General features: G+C 37.2%; 1 protein-coding gene across 1 annotated transcript in view; it reads left to right on the plus strand.

Moving 5' to 3' along the window:
- Positions 1–22,314, plus strand: part of MTPN (myotrophin) — a 56,570-nt gene that overhangs the window by 24,105 nt on the left and 10,151 nt on the right. The window contains exons 2-3 of the mRNA XM_032401503.1: positions 9,377–9,490; positions 10,452–10,535. Coding sequence (XP_032257394.1) covers positions 9,377–9,490; positions 10,452–10,535 — 198 coding nt within the window. The remainder of the gene's footprint in view (positions 1–9,376; positions 9,491–10,451; positions 10,536–22,314) is intronic.

Below are 22,314 nucleotides of genomic sequence, written 5' to 3' on the forward strand. Positions count from 1 at the left end.
CCAGAACTGTAAAGTAGAATGAGCTGATCAGTAAGATCTTGAGTTGCCTTTCATTAGAGAGGTTCAGTTGTAGGTTGAGAGCAAGGATTCAGAGAGTAAGGGGATGGGTTGGATGACATTCAGAGTCCTTTCTAACACTGAGACTGACTTTCAGACACACTAATGATATTTTTTTTTTTTTAATTTATTTATTTGAGAGAGAGAGAATGAGAGACAGAGAGCACGAGAGGGAAGAGGGCAGAGGGAGAAGCAGACTCCCTGCTGAGCAGGGAGCCCGATGTGGGACTCGATCCCGGGACTCCAGGATCATGACCTGAGCCGAAGGCAGTCGCTTAACCAACTGAGCCACCCAGGCGCCCCTCAGACACACTAATGATATTTTTAAATTACCTCTTTGTGGAGTGATAGTTGTTATGGTAAGCAGCAGGTTCCATAGTGTGACAAAGATGCTATAAATGACTGCACTAATTCATTAAATTGGACTATTGGCACAAGTCACCTATAGACATCATGGGCAGTATTTATAAGTAAGTTACTCTCCTTTTTTTAATGGAGTTTTTATTGAAGTACATAAATAACAAATACCTGATTGAAAAAAGGTAAAGTGTAGTAAGAGACGTAAACTAAGAACTGTGAGGATTAAAAGGAGGGAATTATATATCAAGAGTATCAAGGGGGAAAAGAGAGTATCAGGTAAAAATTTTATGAGAGAAAATAGGTCTCAAAGAGTAAGTGGAATTTCAGCAGATTAGGACATGAAAGGAAGTGGGGTAACCATGACAAAGAAAGGCAACAACATGAAGTTTCCTGGAAGCAGGAAAGCACTGATGTTTTGGGAACAGTGTAGTATGAGGTAAAGCGGCCAGAATGGCAGGTTGGTATTGAAGTGAAGAGGACTTGAGTGTCATGATGAGGATTTTCTGTTCGACCAAAGGGAGCAGTTGAAATTTTTTTGAGTGAAGGAGTAGCATGATCAGTCTTACCTTTTAGGAACATCGATGTACTTGATTGACATTTGTTGAATTGTTGAATTTGGAGAAATTGCGTAGAAAGCTATTTAAATGAGAACCATTGAGGGCTCTGTTAATAAAAGCGGATGGCATTATTGAGCGCTCACTATATGCCAGGCACCTTAACATTATTTCAGTGAAGCCTCACAACTATGCCGTATGGTAGGTACTTTCCAAATTAACACTTCTGGATTTCCAGGAGGAAATTCCTATGAGAAATCCATACACCATAATAATTAATTTCTTCGGGGCGCCTGGGTGGCTCAGTTGGTTAAGCGACTGCCTTCGGCTCAGGTCATGATCCTGGAGTCCCTGGATCGAGTCCCACATCGGGCTCCCTGCTCAGCAAGGAGCCTGCTTCTCCCTCTGACCCTCTCCCCTCTCATGTGCTCTCTCTCTCTCATTCTCTCTGTCTCAAATAAATAAATAAAATCTTTAAAAAATAAAAAAATAAAAAAAAATAAAAATAATAATTAATTTCTCCAGGTATATTCTCTTATGTACACATGTGCTGCGTTCACCCATACTCTCCAAATCACCTTAGTGAATACTGTTACATCTTAATATAGCATTTTATAACATGCTATCATAATCAGCAATCCCAAATTATTATTGAGGTTTAAAAGTACCATATTAGGCACTGTGGTAGAAATAAAAGAAGTATAAGATGTAGTCTCTGACTCCTAAGGTAGACACAGACCCACAATTCTACTTTTTTGTACCGTGAGCATGCCCAGCACAACATGGCTGCTTAATAAATGCTAGTTGATTTATTGATTTTAAATTAGAACTAGACCATTACACCAATAATTTTCTAGTCAGATAAGAATTTATCAATATAGTTGAGGCTCTTGGTTATTCAAAACAGTGGTACTTGAGAAATGAAGCATGATTAGCCTTCACAAATGCCAGTAATGTCATTTAATTTTTAAAAAGTTGGAAAACCTGTCCACTGTCCAGCCCTAAAATGTCATGCTTCAACATTGGAATAAATAATATTGCTTACAATTCATTTGGTTCTCCTCTTAACATAGAACTCACTGACTTAATTGATATAAACTAGTCATGCATTATCATATCTTTTTTTTTTTTTCTTTTAATTCTTTGAACAATTTTGATTAGGACCAGGGAAGAATCAGAGAAGGTAGTCTGCAGTTGTTAGAATATGGAAGAATCTTAGAACTCTTCTTGGGTTCCATTCAATTTAGAATATCACATAGACTTTCTCCTCCCACCATAATCTAAACCCCCTTATTTGAGAGGCACCAGGAGTCAACCTATCCTAAAGCATTTCATAGTCACTACAGTGGTTCTGGAGAGAATGTATTTAAATGTATTTTTTTTTAAATGTATTTTAAAAAGTTTAAATGTATTTAAACTGCTCACCAGAAAATATTGTGAAGTTTATTATATCTGCCATATTACATATCTGGAATATGCCATATTTAGAGAAAATAAAAATAGCTTAAAAACAACTTAGAAGAAATATATGGCAAAATATAATTTTAATAGAATAAAAATCTATGTTGTGTATTTAACAACCAACAGGCTTCATGTTGCAATAAAAGAAAGAGTAAAATGAAACTGGATAGATTATTCTTGTTAAAAGGGAAAGGTAAAGCTAGGCAAGCCTTGATGTGACGACAAATTAGGTTTGTCAGTTTGCATTACTTCAACTGTATATGGTAAATAAAAGCTGTGTGCAGAGTTATTATTTGTGACCTGCATGGTGCAGTCCTTAAAAACATACGTAAACTTTATCCCTAAGGAAGCATTTGTTATTCAAAAAAAATGTTATAGTCAAAGTATTTTGATATAGATGTTATTACAGGACTGTACAAGGTTGACTGAACTTATCAGCTGTTTCAATTATATATGATGAAAATCTGAAATCATAACCAAGATCCCCAAAATTTGTTTTAAACACCTGGTAGATGTGGATAAGTCAGGAGAGGTAACAGAGAAGCAGTGGTCAATAATGTGGTGTAGCTGAAGCCAGGAGAAGAGAGTGTGTTTAAAAAAGGAAGAAATGACCGACTTTGTCACTTCTGTGAGGTCAGTTAAGGTGAAGCCTGGGATAACCTTTGCATTTTGCAACATGGAAGTCATTGACCTCAGCAAAAATGGTTATGGTTTAGTGTTGAGGGTGGAAGTCAGATTAGAACAGAAGGTGAGAAATTGGAGATAGCAATGAGACAGTGTTCTTGGAAAATTTAGCCATGAGAGGAAGGAGGGAGAACAGTAACTGAAAGGTCTAAGGATGGATCTAAGGAGAGAGGTTATTGTGTTGTATTTTGCTTGTTTAGCGGAAGAGTTGTGCATGGCACAGACTGATGAAAGGGGCCAGTAGAGCAGTAGAGGTTGAAAACACAGGCAAGAAATTCTCTAAGAAAACAAGAAAGGATGATATCCAAAACACAGGTGAGAGTTGGGCTTCAGACCCAAGGAGAGATTTGTCGTCGTTGTAGGAAGGTATGGTGGAGGGAAGTTCCTGAGGGAGTGGCTGTCTGAAGGCAGTCTTCTGTGTAAAGAGGGTATGATGAGGTTATCTGCTGAGAATGAAAGGGAACGAGGAGATAGAGAAGTCTAAGGTCTGTAAAAAAGTGGAAGAAACTTAAAATAGTCTCTCTGGAAAGTGGAAAAGCAAGAGAAAAAGGAAAACATGGTAAGATTGTCATGTAATGGTAAGGGACCCCTTGAGATAGTACATTTTTCTTTAATCCCAGAATCTGGGAGGCAAAATTAGGGTTAGATTTTTCTTGGTAGCCGGTAATGTTTCATTAAGTTAGAATCAAGATTACAGAACAGGTGTCTAACTTCCTCTCTGGTGATGTCACTAATGCCTAGAGTATTGGCAGAGGGTAGGGAGAAAGGAACTAGATAGAGCACATCTTCCTTCCCTATTTTATCACCACTGCTGCAGTTACACCTATCAAGACCGCTGAAAACCTGGTGAAATTCATTCAGACCTCCTACTTCGGTAAACACGCTATTGATCTCAAGTTACTGCTGCTGTTACTAGATAACTAACACATTATCCATGTTTGCTTGAAATGGAGGGTGTCGTGTATGACCTGCTTCCAAATCTATTACTTGAGCAACCTCATCATTTCTTCAACCAGAGCTTTATCATATCATTTACTATCTGTCAGAAACTATACTAGGCATTGGAGATGCAAAAGTAAACAATAGAGCCTGGTACCCGGCCTTTGTCCATAGAGGATACAGATAATAGGCAGTTTGAGTACAATGTGATAAGTGTTGACGAAAAGGAAGTGCAAGGTGCTTTGGGCATACCTGTGAGGTTCACATTACTCAGAGCTGAGGTGGTTAGAGAAGACATTCCACAGAAAGTTGTATTAAAGCCTGCTTCTAAAGGATTAGTAGGAGTTAACAAAGCGGGGGGGGGGGGAAGGAGTGGGGTGCTGAGGGAGGATTGCTGTGAGAATGGAAGTTCGAAGGGTAGTCACCAGATAGATCTTCTAAACTGTGTTGTTTAGACAGTATTCTCTAGAAGCAGTGAATAGCCATCAGAGGACTTTTTGAAAGGGAATGATGTGATCACATTTTGTGTTTAGCAAGTTCCCTGTAGTTGCAGAGTAAAGAATGGACAGAATATGCTAGAAGTTGGGATATTGATAAGGATGTTTTTTCCACCAATTCAGACAATTGTTTTGATCTCTGAAGCCCACCCAACTGGTAGGGGTCACATTGATCCTTTCTCATCCCACTTTAAAACTTCTGGTTCCATGTAGTTAGTTGAGGTATAGGATATAGAAGGCAAGAGGTTTTTTTCCTTCAGCACTAACAGTGAAGGAACTTGACCTCAACTAGCTTTTGCTCTTTAAGTCTCCCATGAAGATTGTTAGTTACCCCTGCTCTCATCCTGTCTCAAATACTGCTTTGTTAGCAGCCCATTTTGTAAGAATAGAGCCACAGAGATTTGATTTCAGGAAAATCTGTTATTGAGGTATAATTGAAATACAACAAACTACAGATATTTAAAGTGTACAATTTGATAAGTTTTGACATGTATATACCCGGTGAAATCATCACCACAATGAAGATAACACATCCATTACCCTCACCGCTCTTTTGTAATCCCTCCCTCCTATTGTCCCTCCCCTCCCCTTCCTTCAGGCAACCACTGATCTGCTTTCTTTCACTATAGTGATAAAAGTTTGCATATTTTTTAATTTTATGGCAATGCTATACTTTCTTGATTACCTCAGTTTCTAATAATTCTTGAAATCAGGTAGTACTTGCCTTCCAGCTTGTTCTTTAAAGTGGTTTTGGCTAAAAAAAAAAAAAAAAAAAAAAAAAGTGGTTTTGGCTAGTCTAGATTCTCTACATTTTCAGATCAAATTTAGGATCTGTTTGTCAGTTTCTTTAAAAAAAAAAAAAAGCCTGCTGTGGTTTTGACTGGTATTGCATTGAATCTACACATCAATTTGGGGAGAATCGACATCTTTACAGTCCTGAGTCTTCCAACCCACAAATGTGGTATATCTCTCCATTTCTTTAGGTCCTCTCCTAATTTCAGCACTTTTTAGTAGTTTTTGGTGTTAGGTATTTCACATTTTTGTTAATTTATCACTATTTCATATCTTTGGATGTTCTTGTAAATAATACTGATTTTAGTTTTGATTTGCAGTTACTCATTGCTAGTATATAAAAATGCAGTTGATTTTATATATTATTTTGTACTGAAAAATTGCTAAAGTTACTTACTAGTTCTAGTAGCCTTTTGGTAGATTCCACAGAATTTTCTACATAGATGATCATGTCACCTACAAATATAGACAGTTTTACTTCTTTTTTTTTTTTCTTTTCAAAATGGATGTTGGGGTTTTTTTTTTCCTTGCCTAATTGTACTGGTTAGAACTTCCAGTACTGTGTTGAGTAGAATTGATAAGAACAGAGACGTCTTGTCTTGTTCCTGATTTTTAGGGGCAAAGCATTCAATATGTCACCAATGAAGTATGATAGTTGTAGTTAATTTTTTTTATGGAAGCCCCTTCTTAGGGCAAGGAAGTTTTCTTCTTTTCCTAGTTTGCTGAGCTTTTTTTTTTTTTTTTAAGATTTCATTTATTTTTTGACAGAGAGAGAGGGAACACGAGTAGGGGGAGTGGGAGAGGGAGAAGCGGGGGGCCAGATGCGGGGCTTGATCCCAGGGCTCTGGGATCATGACCTGAGCCGAAGGCAGACGCTTAAGGACTGAGCCACCCAGGCGCCCCTGCTGAGTTTTTATCAGGAAGGGATGTAGGGTTTTGTCAGATATTTCTTCATTTACTGAGATGATCATATGGTTTTTCTTTTCTGTTTTGTTGAAATGGTGAATTATGTTGACAGACTTCAAATATTTAACCAACTTTGTACTCCTGGGATAAACTCCTTTTGGTCATGGTTATATTCTTTTTATATGTATATAAATTTTTATTTTTAATTTTTGTATTTTTAAATTTTTTGAGTTCAGTTTACTAAAATTTTGTTTAGAACTTGTGTTCATGAGGGATGAACGCCTGTAGCGTTCTTTTGTTTTTTTGTTGTGTTCTTCTGTATCATCATTGTCGTATTTTGAAGAGTAATGCTGACCTCATAAAATGAGTGAAAATGCTTCCCATCTTCTGGAAGAATTGGTATTACTCTTTTTTTTTTAAAAGTCTGGTCAAATTTACCAGTGTAGCCCTCTAGGGCCTGGGAGTTTCTTTGTGGGAAGGTAATCAGTAAAGTCTGATATTAGCACTTTGTGTATTCACTATTTTTCTGATCACCCTGGTTAGATATTTATCAATTGTATTGATCTCGGAGAATCAGCTTTTGATTTCTGTTACTTTTTTGTTTTCTGTTTCATTAGTTCCTGCTCTTTTATTCTTCCTTCTGGCTTACTTTGAATTTAATTTTGTGTTTTAAAAATTTATTTTTTGGAGCACCTAGGTTCACAGCAAAATTGAGCAGAAGGTATAGGGATTTCCATAAACCTTTTTTCTTCTCCCTAGTTTTAAGTTTTTATTTAAATTCCAGTTAACATACAGTGTAATATTAGTTTCAGGCGTACAGTATAGTGATTCAACACTTCCATACATCACCCTGTGCTCATCCCAAGTGTGGTCCTTAATCCCCATCACCTATTTCACTCATTCCCCCACCCACCTCCACTCTAGTGACCATCAGTTTGTTCTCTGTAGTTAAGGGTCAGTTTCTTGGTTTGCCCCCCCCCTTTTTTTTAACCTACGCTTGGTTTTTGGTTTTTTTGCTTGTTTCTTAAATTCCACATATGAGTGAAATCATATGGTATTTGTCTTTCTCCAGCTAATTTATTTCACTTAGCATAATACTCTCTAGGTTGGTTTTGTGTGTGTGTGTGTGTGTGTGTGTGTGTGTGTAATACTCTAGTTTCTTAAGGTGAAAGTACAAAAATCATTATTTTGAGGCCTTTCTACTTTTCCAGTACAGGTCTTTTAGTACTATAAATTTCTCTGTAAATACAGCTTTTGCTAAGGCTCCACGGAAGAGGATCCTTTCTTTCCTGTCAGTCATACAAAGCCTTTCTGACATTGTCATTTTTTCTGTCTGCTAAAATAAGAACTGTAAAGATATGTCTGCAGGGATAAAGGATAAAGTTTAAACTCACAACTCCATTTCATATGCATTTTCCATACTTATACTAAGTGGGGAAGGAAGATGCCACTTATTTTGGTTCCAGAATATAGCTTTTTGACAAAGTCGTCTTACTGATTACTTACTACAAGCAATACTTTCTTTTCAGTGAAAAAAGCACCTATCCAGTTAATGCTCTCTAGTTAATATTAATAATGGAAAGGAAATATTAATAATGTAAGGAAAACTAGTTACATTTGAGAATCGCTGAAGCAGTATCTCCGTTTGCCTCAAAGCCTCTCACTTGTGCAGTTGTGAATAAAGGCTACGTTGGCACACCACGTTGCCCTTACTATACATTTGTTTCTGAATAGCAAGTATATTACATTAAATCATACCTTTGAATTTCAACCATTATGCAGAAACCTGCCTTAACTCAATTTTGGATAGTCTTTTAGTGCTAGTATCAGAAACTATGTTAAGTACTTTGCATGGAGTAGCTTAATGATGCACTAAAACCTGTGAGGTCTAAGCGTTTTTATTCACATTTTGCAGATAAGGAAACAGATTTGGAAAGTAACCAGTCGAAGGTCCCACAAATTAGTAGTATAGTTGGAGCTTCAACCTCATCTCCAGTGACTTTAAGCATGTTGTACACCTTTCTTCTATATCCATATAATGGCCATGGAATGATAGGGTTTTGAGCATCTTGATTCAGAATATGGCTTGATGAGTTGACCAAACTAAGATAAGTGAATAGTAGTTAAGAAAATAAGTTCCTTCAGACATGTTGTTACTCTAAAAATCTGAACTTTGCTTAAGAAAGATGGGCAAATACTGAATTGGAGGCAGTATGAGTTTAGATCTCACTTGTTACTAAGCCACAGTAAAAAGTTAGTTAACTTCTTTTAGCTTCAGACTTTTCATTTATTAAATGGAGATTTTCTCCTTTTAGTTGGCTTAAAGATGAGAGCTTATGTGTCTAGCACAGTACCAAACCCATAGTGGCTGGTTGTATTGGTTATTGTTAGAATCTTCTCAATGAATGAAAACTTTTTTTGAGGCCTTGAGTTCATTCTCTAACATGACCCACTCCCCATCCATCACCAAGATTAAGTCCTGTTCTTCTGATAAGTATTTGTACAGCATTGAGTTCCTTTCCTTTATAGCAGTTATATTTTGACATTGTTTAATTATGTGATTATTTGATTAATATCTGCCTCCCCACACAAGATGGTTAGCTCCCTGCAATCAGAAGCCACGTCTGATTTTGTTCACCTTTGTCTGTGTGCACAGTGCCTGCCATATAGCAGGGCTTTAGTAAATGTTAAGTGAAGGAAATGATTCTTAGTATAATGATGTCTGCTTCCTTCGAAGTCATGATGCTTTTCCTTGAATTTCAATACATGTCCTGTGATCAGCATAAACTCTCAGTATGTGAACTTACAGTCTTCTGTGGCCACATCTTGACTTTATGCTGACTGAACTCCTTAGAAATAGAGCACAGTAACGTATTTCATGACAGTTAGCATTATTGTCTTTTGTCTTTAGTTTGACTAGTCATGATTGAATTACCTTCGTACAATGTGTGTGCTACTGTGCAGAATTTAATTTCAACTTCTTGTTTACTTATTTCACTTCGCAGAAAATGTAATTGTTTCATGAAACTCTTACGCCTTAAGAAGGGGAAAATACTGGGTATTTCATGTCCCATCTTCAGTCTACCATCCATCTAAATATCATTTTCATTTGGCTTCTCTTATAAGGGGGAAGATGTCAACCGGACACTAGAAGGTGGAAGGAAGCCTCTTCATTATGCAGCAGACTGTGGGCAGCTTGAAATCCTGGAATTTCTGCTGCTGAAAGGAGCAGATATTAATGTATGTAAAGAACAGTCTCATTTTAGAAAAAAATCCTGTTGTATGCCTTGGGTAATTATTTTCTACAGACTTGTAAAATAAGAATATAGTCTGAAATTATACCAAATTTCCTGTAACTTAGAAATATATAACTGGATTTTTTTTTTTTTAAATAAGCAGCACAGACTTTTTTTTTTTTTTTTTTTTTTAAGATTTTTATTTAGTTTTTTGACAGAGACACAGCGAGAGAGGGAACGCAAGCAGGGGGAGTGGAGAGGGAGAAGCAGGCTTCCGGTAGAGCAGGGAGCCTGATGCAGGGCTCGATCCCAGGACACTGGGATCATGACCTGAGCCGAAGGCAGATACTTAACGACTGAGCCACCCAGGCACCCCAACAGACTTTTTAAAACTAACTATAGGTAACAAATTGCTGTCGTGCAGTGGAGGATAGGACTCTGCAGTGATAGGATAAATGCAAACTGCAGTTTTGGAGAAAGGTCAATAGGCAGAAGGTCAGACAGGAGCAGTCATCTCCTGCCTCTTGCCTTTTATAGCTTTTCAGAGTTTTGGACAAATGTTTAAGTAACCATGACAGCAAATGCGATCCACTTTACACATTTCAGGGGACACCATGTCACCTGGCCCCATTGTGGCAGTCTTTTACCTCTTCAGCGGCTAATTTGTACCCACCTCTTCCCTTCCTGGACCTCACTGGCATTCCTACAATAGTGAGGAACTTGGGGCTCAAAGAGGTTAAATAGTACAGTAAGTGGCGGAGTCAAGGTCTGAGCTGAGGTCAAAGCCCTGCGCCCTCTACTTCACTGCACTGATACCCAAGGAGATACGGCTTATGGATTTGGGTCTTGGCAGCTCTCTAAATGGCAGGAAACTTGAGTAGGGAAACATTGATAATTCTGTAAATAAATCTAGAAAGAAGGGAGAAATGAAAAATAAAGTGGTTTTTTATCTCATTATTTCATAGGCTCCAGATAAACATCATATTACCCCTCTTCTGTCTGCTGTCTATGAAGGGCATGTTTCCTGTGTGAAATTGCTTCTGTCAAAGGTGAGGTCAACTGCTAATTTTTAAGTTTTTATTTAAAATTCCACTTAGTTGATACACAGTGTAATATTAGCTTCAAGTGTACAATATAGCAATTCAACACTTGCATACAGTACCCAGTGCTCATTGCCACAAGTGCGCTCCTTCATCCCCATCACTATTTCCCCCATCCCCCCCACTCTCCTCCCTTCTAGTAACCCATCAGTTTGTTCTCTGTAGTTAAGATTGTCTGTTTCTTGGTTTGCCTCTTTTTTCCCCCCTTTGCTCGTTTTAGTTTTGTTTCTTAAATTCCACAAATGAGTGAAATCATATGGTATTTGTCTTTCTCTGACTCATTGCACTTAGCATAATACTCTCTAACACCATCTATATTGTTGCAAATGGCAAGATTTAATTCTTTTTATGGCTGAGTAATATTCCTGTGTGTGTGTGTGTGTCTTCCTTATCCATTCTTCAGTTGATGGACACTTGGGCTATTTCCATAATTCGGCTATTACAGATAATGCCACTGTAAACATCGGGGTGTATCACTTTGAATTAAGTATTTTTGTATTCTTTGGGTAGGTACCTAGTAGTGCAATTGCTGAATCATAGGGTAGTTGTATTTTTAACTTTTGAGGAACCTCCATATGGTTTTCTAGAGTGGCTATACCAGTTTGCATTCCCACTAACAGTGTGCAAGGATTCCCATTTCTCCACATCCTCGCCAACACCTGTTGTTCCTTGTGTTGTTTTTTTTAGCCATTCTGACAGGTGTGAGGTGATATCATTATAATTTTGATTTGCATTTCCCTGATGAAAAGATGTTTAACATCACCCATCATGTGTCTGTTGGCCATCTGGATGTCGTCTTTGGAAAAATGTCAGCTCATGGTCTCTTCCCATTTTTAGTCAGATTATTCGTTTTTGGGGTTTTAAGTTTTATAAGTTCTTTATATATTTTGGATACTGACTGATATTTATCAGTTAAGTCATTTGCAGATATCTTCTCCCATTCTGTAGGCTGCCTTTTAGTTTTGTTGATGGTTTCCTTTGCTGTGCAGAAGCTTTTTATTTTTATGTAGTCCCAATAGTTTATTTTTGCTTTTGTTTCCCTTGTGTCAGGAGACATATCTAGAAAGTTGCTATGGCCAATGTCAAAGAAATTACTGCCTGTGTTCTCTTTTAGGATTTTTATGGTTTCAGGTCTCACATTTAGGTCTTTCATCCCTTTTGAATTGATTTGTGTGTATGGTATAATAAAGTGGTCCAGTTTCTTTTGCATGTTACTGTCCAGTTTTCCCAACACCGTTTGTTGAAGACACTGTCTTTTTCCCATTGGATATTCTCTCTTGCTTTGTTGAAGATTAATTGACCATATAGTTGTGGGTTCATTTCTGGGTTTTCTGTTCTGTTCCATCAATCTGTGTGTCTATTTTTGGGCCAGTACCATACTGTTTTGGTTATTACAGCTTTGTAATATAACTTGAAGTCTGAAATTGTGGATGCCTCCAGCTTTGTTTTTCTTTTTCAGTGTTTCTTTGGCTAATTGGGGTCTTTCGTGGTTCCATACAATTTTTAGGATTCTTTGTTATAGCTCTGTGAATAATGCTGTTGGTACTTTGATAGGGATTGCATTGAATGGGTAGATTGCTTTGGGTAGTATAGACATTTCAACAATATCTGTCCTTCCAATCCATGAGCATGGGATGTTTTGCCATTTCTTTGTGTCATCTTAGGTTTCTTTCATCAGTTTTATAGCTTTCAGAGTACAGGTCTTTCACCTCTTCTGTTAGATTTATTCCTAGGTGTCCTATTATTTTTTTGATACTCAAATTGCTAATTTTTATTGTTTTTTCCATTGTTTAAGCTAAGTATTTGGTTGGTCAGTTAAATTGTGTGTGGCATCAGGGACAGAAAACTAGAGGCAATATTTAAAATTGAGGTCTAGACCAAGTGTTATTCCAAATAGCTGGTCCACAAACTGTTACCAGTTCATGATGGGTAAGGAGCTTGGGCTAGAATCTAAATCAGTCAAGTCTCCTTCATCAAGAATATCTTGCTATGAAAAAAGTTAGCTGAACTAAGCACTATACTTAGTGACGTAGATAATGTCCTGGACTACTAATGGTGCCAGGTTCACAGACCATACTTTGAGTAGCCCTAGTATGAAATGTGTAAGCTTCATTTTCTGTAGTACATACCGAGTGAGATTATTAGGGGCTGTTTGCTGTAAATAAGGGCCCTCCAAGTCATCTGGTGTCTTGATATGCTTGGGGTCCTGGTAAGTTTGGAATTGCCTAGTGTTAACTCTTAGATGGAGTTCAAATTCCAGTCTCAACAAACCAGTCAGTTGCAATCATTCTAGCTGTATTAGATGGAACCTGCAAATGATGGAAGACAAGAAATCTTTATAAAACAAGGCACCAATATTAATCCCAAGCTTATCATTTCACGGCATACTCTAGAAAATGCTGTTTATAGCATTTCACTTGGGATTTTAAAATAAGTCCTGCCAAAGGAAGAAAGATACAGAAATTAAATGAGTAAATGTATATAAAGCATTTTGCCACAGTACCTGACACATAAATGATCAATAAATAGCTCTTATTTTAACTAAGACTGAAGAGGATTTAATGCTTCTTGGATTTAGAAAAAATTAGGAAAGAAGGTTGGCACGTTTGTTTCTTAACTCTTTATTGATAATTTTTTTAAAGATTGAAACTGTTCTGAAAGCAGTTAGTTCAGGTTCTCAAAAACTGGGTTTTTTCCCCATAGCTGCATGTTAAACACCATTACTGAATTTCTTTAAGTGTATGGTTGTCACTGGTTTGGGGTTGGGTTTTTATTTTGGGAGAGGGGGTATAAATCAACAGTAATTTTTAGATACTATACATTATACTGATATGAATGATGTGGTTCTTCCAAAGCCAAAACAAATGAAAATATTATTCTTGGCCACTGTAGTGGACCCAGAATCTGTGGTAGGATGTGCTCACAAAGATTTCTAGTCACTCTGTCTTACTCCTCCCCCACACCCATGAAAAGATTTTTTTTAAAGCTGACAGCTTCCGGAAGTCTTCCTTTTATCACTACTGTGTGTTTCCACTTGCCCCACCTGCCTTTGAGTCTGCCAAAATGCAAGTCTTGGTGGCTGCCTCCCTTGCTATGGGAAGCTCAGAATAAAAAAGCCTTTTTTTCTCCTCAAAAAAAAAAAGTACCTTCGAAAACTACTGGATCATTTCATCCCTGGGAGAATATTTTTGCTTACCATATTAAAAACTGGTTGTGACAGGCTACAAGTATTGATTTACAGTTTGTTAAAGATTTATGTAATTCCAGTATTTTATTAGTTAGAATTCTTTATATTGCATGTAACTAAACCCAGCTCAGATAGGCTTAAACAGTAAAAAGATCTTGTTGACTCACATAACTACAGTTGAGGCACACCGCCTGACCCTGTGCTTAAGCCACATTACCAGGATCTGATTTCTCTTCGCTACTCAGCTCTCTTCCTCAGCATGGACTTAATTCCCCTGGCCTCAACCTGTCTGCTAAGTATATAGTAAAAGAAACAGTAATAATACCGTCTTATATATTTGAAAATTACTGAGTAAATCTTAAAAGTTCTCATCACAACAAAAAAACTGTGAGGAGGCGATAGATGTTAACTTTATTGTGGTAATCATTTTGCAATATATGCATGTATCAAATCATAAACTAATACAAATTTTATGTCAATAAGTCAGAATAAAAGATAAAACAAGATTTGTTCCTCCCACTTTGTCTCTCTTTCCCTGATATTATTCTACCCATCTGTTTTGGTCTCTGAAAATAAAAACCTAATAAAAACCTAATTAAAAAAGCTAAAAAGGGATCCTTTTTAGCTTAGGCTCTGATCATTAAATGAGATGCTCCTAAGCATGCTCTTTCTTTTTAGCCATATCTCAAGGCTCTGTATTTCTTTCTGATAAGCCTCTTTTTCCTCACAGGACAAAGCAATTATTGTTACGCTAGAGAAGTCCCAAATCATCGTTGGTATTCCTTATTTCCAAAGCATGATGCTCCAGGTCATTGAGACATGACTGTAAGATTCCATTGTTAAAGAATCTTCTGCCTTGATCTGCATGTACATTAGGTCCTAATAGATTTTCTTAGATGGGTCTCTGTAATTATATACACTGTTGCTACATTATTGATTGTAAGTTGAGTTGTTTGACTTTTAACTAGCTTATTTTTTCTTTTATTTGTGTCTGAGCCTTGATTTTGGAAGCTAAGTGACATTCAGAGATGGCTCTGTTAATGGCAGATCAATTGTACCCATGCAGAGCTGTTATTTTAGATGAAAGGGTTTTTTTAACCTTTTTGAAAGTGGCATAGTAAAATTTAGTTCTGTTTTTTTCAAAATTACTTTGATTTTTTATTATTGCATAAGCTTCTTTAATGGATACCCTATAGTTTTGTTAGCCAAATATTTTTTTTGGAAATTGATTGTGCTCTTTCAAAAATCCTTAGTTGCTAAAATAAGGCTGTTCCAGAGCACTTTGTTACAATCAATGTCTGTATTATGAAATCTGGTTCTGCCTTTTATCAAAAGTTTGAATCCTTATGGATTATTATGAATTTATTTACCAAATTGACATTTTTAATATATTATCCAGCTGGTATAGCATTAGTATAGGAAAAAAGCCAAAGTAAACAAAGTTAAAAACTCAGTATGATTACAACTAATGGGGGTAAAAAGAAAAACCACAAAAACAAAAGAAAGAGGGTAACTAGAATATTCAGAATCAAACTATGTGATACGCTAGATCACTTACTGGCCAAGTTTTTGTTTTTGTTTCCAATTTCATGCAATGGAAGATGAAGTTTATGACACAAGTGGGAATTAAAAACATTATTTCATCTGTGGAGAACATAATATGTACTAAGCACTTTGTTTATATTATCTCCTTTAATTTCTGTCAACCCAAATACATAGGTATAATCATCTTCATATTATGGATAAGGAAACCATTTGGCTCAGGGAGGTTAAGTATCTACCAAACGTCAAAGAAAATATAATGAAATTATGACTCATAAGTCCATGTTCTTTCCCTAGCAGAATTATAGTCAGGGACAGTTATGAGAAATGAAACACGTTTATTTCTGTAGGTAAAAGTTATTTGGCCTGATTTTTTTATTTTTGAGCTAGTAATTTTTTTAAAAAGATGAATACATGTGGAACTTCCACTTCAAGATTGAGGTATGAACACATGCCATGGTATCCCCTTTCTGCCCTCCTATGACAGAAAAGTGGTTTTTAAAATGAATGAATCAATACTTGCTCTGAAATATAAGAAGCAGTTCATTAGAGAAGAAATTATAATGAATCCTGAGACACAGAAAGCAGAGGGGATGGGGTTGAAGAAGAAAACATTCCCCAAAATGAGCAAAAGAGTTTTGTTAGAAAAGGTAGGAGCTGATCCAAGGCTGCTCCAAGCCCAGAAGTGGTCAGCACCCTGAGTAACAAGTGAAGATTTGGATGCACTTCAGGAAGAAACAAATTAAACCCAAAGAGAAAAACTGAGATGCAAGAAGGATCATAATCAAGAAATGAGTATGTGAATAAATCTAAATGAATATTAAAATACAAAACAAACACTAAAGTAAAAAAAAATAAACTACTATAGAATTGTTAAATAACAACCTATAAGATGAAAAGAAGTACATGAAAAACATTATGTAAAACTGGGGAGAAGAGACAAGGGAAAGGACACACGTGAAACAGGTTAAAATGCAGGCTCAAGAAGCATCCTGGGAAATGTAGCAGCAGCAGAGGAAGAAGCCCAAGCAAGAGTGTGAAACCGACTTCTGTGATAGAGAAGTGGCAACCAAACAGCACAGCAGTCAATAAAATCGATGTCAGCCTGTTTTAATCAAAGCAAAACAGACCATTTAAGTACATATCGTCTTGAATTGTAATTTTCTCAGTTGAATAAGGTTTTCTGTTTGGTTGGTTTTTTGCCCTAAAAAATCTCAACCAGGAAATTTCAGGAATAAAAGGGATATTTAAAAGGTGATACAAAATATCCTCCCGTCCAGAGGTTGGCACACATTTTCTTACAGGGTCATGTATGACTTTCACTGGAGCTCTAACGCTGCCATGGACAAACTAGAACAAGTACTGAAATCTGTATGGAATCACAGAAAACCTGAATAGCCAAGGCAGTCTTGAGAAAGAACAAAACTGGAGGCATCACAACTCCTGATTTCAAGATATATACTACAAAGCTATAATGAAACAGTATGTCAGAAATACATACATTCTGTTCAGTGCAATGGAATAGAGCCCAGAAACAAACCCATGCTTAGTATGGTCAGTAAATCTATGACCAAGGAGGCAAGAATATACAATGAGGAAAAGAAAGTCTTTAATAAATGATGACAAGAAAACTGCACAATTACCTGGACCACTTTTACATCAAGTGCAAAAAATAAACTCCTACAACTCAACACCAAAAACACCCAAATAATCAAATAGACATTTTCCCAAAGAACACATATAGATGGCCAAGAGGCACATGAAAGGATGCTCAACATTACTAATCATTAGAGAAAGTAAATCAAAGCCACAATGAGATAAGAATACCTTATACCAGTCAGAATGGCTAGTATCAAAAAGATAAGGAATAACAAGTGTTGTCAAGGACATGGAAAAAAATAACTGTTGCGCACTGTTGGTGGGAATGTAAATCGATACAGGCATTGTAGAAAACAGTATGGAGGTTTCTTAGAAAAATTAAAAACAGAAATACCATACAATCCAATAATTCCACTACTGGGTATTTACCCAGAGAAGAGTAAAACACTAATACGGAAAGGTATGTGCACTTCCATGTTTACTGCAGCATTACTTAGAATAGCCAAGATATGGAAGCAGTCTAGTGTCCATAGATAGATGAAATACACACACACACGTGTGTGCACTATGGAATATTACTCAGCCATAAAAAGGAAAGAAATCTTGCCATTTGCAACAACATGGACAGATCTAGAGGGTATAATGGTAAGTGAAATCAGAGAAAGACAAATACCATATGATTCCACTTACGTGGAATCTAAGAAGCAAAACAAAAAGCATAAACAGACCCATAATTACACAGAACAAACTGGTGGTTGTCAGAGGGGACGGGGTAGGAGGATGGGCAAAATGGGTGAAGGGGAATCGGAGTACAGGCTTCCAGTTAGGAACGTATACGTCATGGGGATGAAAGGTACAGCAAAGGAATATAGTCAGTGGCATTGTGATAGGGTTGTATGGTGACAGATGGTAGCTACACTTGCAGTGAGCAAACCATGACGTATAGAGTTGTCCGATAACTGTTGTGTACCTGAAACTCATGGAACATTGTGTGTCAACTATAATTTTAAAAAGCTGCCATAGACGTACAGAAATGACAAGCATGGCTGCATTCCAGTAAAACTTTACTTACAGAAACAAGCATCTGGGTCATAGTTTGCAGATTCCTCTTCTAGCTCATGAATAGTTTGAAATTTATAGCACACATCATCTTAAAACTCTAACCCTCAGTGGGAAAATGATCTTTCCTAAGTGATGCAAGTTGAGAATGTATCTTATCATTCTGGATGCTTTTATTCACCTGTGCTAATGCTTGCTTGTTGAAAAGTTTTATTGTCAATTAATGCAGCCAAACAAGAGCTTATAGGACAGTGATCTGGAATTTTCATTGTTTATTACTGAACTGATCCCTAAAATCTCATCTGCCTGAATAATAGCATCGTTTCATGAACACATTACTTAGAAGAGAGTTAATCACGAAATGATACTCTTGAATTATATTATTAGCCAGTGGACTCTCATAAGTCCAAATTTCATTTCTTTTTCACAGCTACATGTATTTTGGTATACGTATAATTTGTTTTAAATCTAGTTTGTCTGTTGAAGATACAGTTCTTTGAAAGTTTGCCTGTAGCATTAATACACTATCATGTTAGACATTTCCTATATTGTTAGGATATGTATATCTAACTCTATCGATTTACATTCCCACCAACAGTGCGCAACAGTTATTTTTTTCCATGTCCTTGACAACACTTGTTATTCCTTATTTATTTATTTATTTATTTATTTATTTATTTATTTATTTGAGACAGAGAGAATGAGAGAGAGAGAGCACATGAGAGGGGGGAGGGTCAGAGGGAGAAGCAGACTCCCTGCCGAGCAGGGAGCCCGATGCGGGACTCGATCCCGGGACTCCAGGATCATGACCTGAGCCGAAGGCAGTTGCTTAACCAACTGAGCCACCCAGGCGCCCAACCCTTGTTATTCCTTATCTTTTTGATACTAGCCATTCTGACTGGTATAAGGTATTCTTATCTCATTGTGGCTTTGATTTACTTTCTCTAATGATTAGTAATGTTGAGCATCCTTTCATGTGCCTCTTGGCCATGAAATATTATCATATTTCTATATGAATACTAAAATTCCTTATAATTTATGTAATGCCTTATAATTTATATAATTGAAGTATCCTTGTTTCCTAATCCTAAGAAAAACCACTTCTAAATAAACCAGTGTGGGAAAAAGGGAAATATTTAAATGTTTACTTCTACTCCTCTTTTAAAGATGTTACGTTTGCTATAATTTAGAATGTAGACAAGGTAAAACTGTGTCATCCACTCTGGTGTGTGTTCATATTCTGTCCCTATATAAGTACATACTGCTATTAAAAATGACCACTCAACTTCCTGTGAGAATGAGAATTCTTTTAAATAAATAGAAAAAGTTGGTACTCTAGCATGTGAGAATTAAAATCTTGTGAATTGAAAATTTAATCCAAGTTTTAAAACATGCTAATTACTGTTTTCCTAGATTAACGAACCTCCAGCATACTTCAATTGTTATTATACATGGTCATTTGTTATTAGTGGTGTTTAGCACATTAGGCTGTATCTGAGACGAAGAAATCCAAAGAAACTTGGGCTTTTTTTGTTTTCCATTGTTTCTCTGCTTCACTGTGTCAAAGAAGTTCCCTCCTTAGCAAGTCTACTATAACCGTGTGACAAATAGGGGACCGCTGATTGTGCAGCAGTAATTATGGTGACTCCTAGCTGTTTCAGACAACTCTACGTTGCCTGCTCCTGTTTGAGTAGGATAATGTGAGATACCTTCCTTTTATAAAAAGGAAGTGAAACTACTAATGTTTTATGTACAATTGCTCTCAAGAGTAAAAAATACTAAACAGTTTAAGAAAATTTAGAAGACCATCTTATAACATTGATGTTTTTGCTAAATATATATATATTTTAAAGATTTTATTTATTTATTTGACAGAGAGACAGCGAGAGAGGGAACACAAGCAGGGGGAGTGGGAGAGGGAGAGGGAGAAGCAGGCTTCCCGCTGAGCAGGGAGCCCAATGCGGGGCTCGATCCCAGGACCCTGGGATCATGACCTGAGCCGAAGGCAGACGCTTAACGACTGAGCCACCCAGGCGCCCTTTGCTAAACATATTTGTGTTATATTTAAAAAATCAAGCAGCCAGTTAATGATAAAAACCAAATACCCTTCTCAAATAGCAGCATCGTCAAATTCTGAAAGTGTCTGTGGTACAGATTTTGCTGCTTGAATGGAGAATCCAGTGGATAAGATCCAGAGATTGGGAAGTCACCCTTCTCAGCATAAACAAGTACATGCTTGCAGGTAGAACCATTTTTCACTCTAATTACTCCCTGCCCCACCCCAATAAAACCTAGACAGCTTTCCATACTCTCAAGCACAGATTTTATGATTGCTCAGAACCCCAAAGTTCTGTTCCATTTAAAATAGGCAAGTCTGGTTTTAAAAATGTTTTAGGACAGGTGACTCTCAAAGAACTCAGCAGTGTCTTTCTGAATTGCTTTAAGGAGGAACTGCACTGTCAGAATTAATACAGCCACAAATCTTACCACCTCAGTAATGAAGCCAGTTGTTACACTCTTTAAATGTTTCCCAAATCTCAGACACAGATAAGCCCATTGTAAGCTCCTTGTTTTTACCCATTTAGATCTTTTAGTCTGCAATCCTTATTAAATAGTTGTCAGTGACATATACGGAGGGCTGTGGTGCCACACCAACCCCCCCCCCCCAAGTTTAGTTGTCGGTTCTGCCTCTTAATAGCTCTGTGGTTTTGAGCAAGTTCCTTACCATGTAAGCCTAGGAAGTTTTCTCTTCTGCAGCAACAAGCCAGCACAGTAGTCCCCCCTCATCCAGAGTTGTGCATTTCACGGTGTCAGTTACCCTTGGTCAGCCACAGTCCAGATTCAGATGATCCTCCTCCTGACTATCCTCAGAAGGTCAATAGTAGCCTAATGCTATGTGGCCATGCCTACATCATTCACCCCACTGCACCTCATCGTGTCAGCGTTTTATCATCTCATACCACCACATTTCAAATGAGAAACCTGCAACTCACTCTTCATTTCCCTTGAACACTTAGAGGCCACTGTAGGGTTATTAATTGGCCCAATTTCATACTGTGTCTCAGGGAATAGGGAGGCTGGAGGAGAGGGAGAGAGGGAACTGGCCAGTCAGTGGAACAGTCAGGATACGCATGTCATGTATCGATTAAGTTCGCCATCTTATATGGGTACAGTTCGTGGTGCCCCAAAACAATTACAGCGGGAACATCAAAGATCACAGATCACCAAGATGTAAAATGAAGAAAGTTTGAAATATTGCAAGAATTACCAAAATGTGACACAGAGACATGAAATGAGCAAATGCTATTGGAAAAATGGCACTGATAGGTTTGTTTGATCCCGGGTTCCCACAAACCTTCCATTTGTTAAAATATGTATCTGCGAAGTGCAGTAAAGCGAAGCACATTAAAAGGAGGTATGCCTGTACTTACCACACTGAATTATGTTTGCATACGTGATCCTTTCCTTTGTCCTCTCTAGGTTGTGAAAATATGCAGAGAACCAGCCTCTTGTTCTCTTTAATTCCCCAGAATAGGAGTTGACAGACAATTTCTGTAAAGGACCAAATAATAAATATTTTAGGCCTTGCAGGTCACATGGTCTCTGTTACAACTGCTCACCTCTGCTGTTGTAGCAGAAAAGCAGCCATAAACAATATGTAAAAAAAAAAAAAAAATGACTGTGTTCTAGTAAAACAATCAAAACTATGTCTAGCACTTAATAGAAACTTTATAAATGTTGAATACTCTTAGGAATTGGTTATCTGTAACAATGTTTTTAGCTTGAAAGTGTTCAACAGATGACACATTGTATACATAATTGTATAAGGTTCTTCATTTTCCTGTAGGAGGCACAAAAATGTTGAGTATACCTAAGTTAATAAATTCTAGAATCTGAGTCTCACCCTAACATTTTTAGGGGAAAAGCCATAGGTCAGTTTTAACTCAAGACAGCATGGAACACAAGATGTAGAGTCAGAAAGCTCTAGTTTCTTTAACTTGCTGACTGACTTTGGGCAAATTTCTGAGCTTAAGTTAAATCTCTATTAAAACAGAGAACAGGGGCACCTGGGTGGCTCGGTTGGTTGGGCGTCTGCCTTCAGCTCAGGTCATGATCCCGGGGTCCTGGGATCGAGCCCCTCATCGGGCTCCGTGCTCCATGGGGAGTGCTTCTCCCTCTGCCCCTCTCCCCCACTCCTGCTCTTTCTCTCTCAAAAATAAAATCTTTAAAAAAAAAAAAAAAAACAGTGCCTACTTTACAGGGCAGCTGTGAGAATAAAACGAGATGATATATCTATAGTATTAGGTTAAAAACTAAAAACTGCTATAAAATTTAAGAAAC

Source organism: Phoca vitulina, unplaced genomic scaffold (genome assembly GCF_004348235.1).
Source record: "Phoca vitulina isolate PV1807 unplaced genomic scaffold, GSC_HSeal_1.0 scaffold4, whole genome shotgun sequence".
Lineage (NCBI taxonomy): Eukaryota > Metazoa > Chordata > Mammalia > Carnivora > Phocidae > Phoca > Phoca vitulina.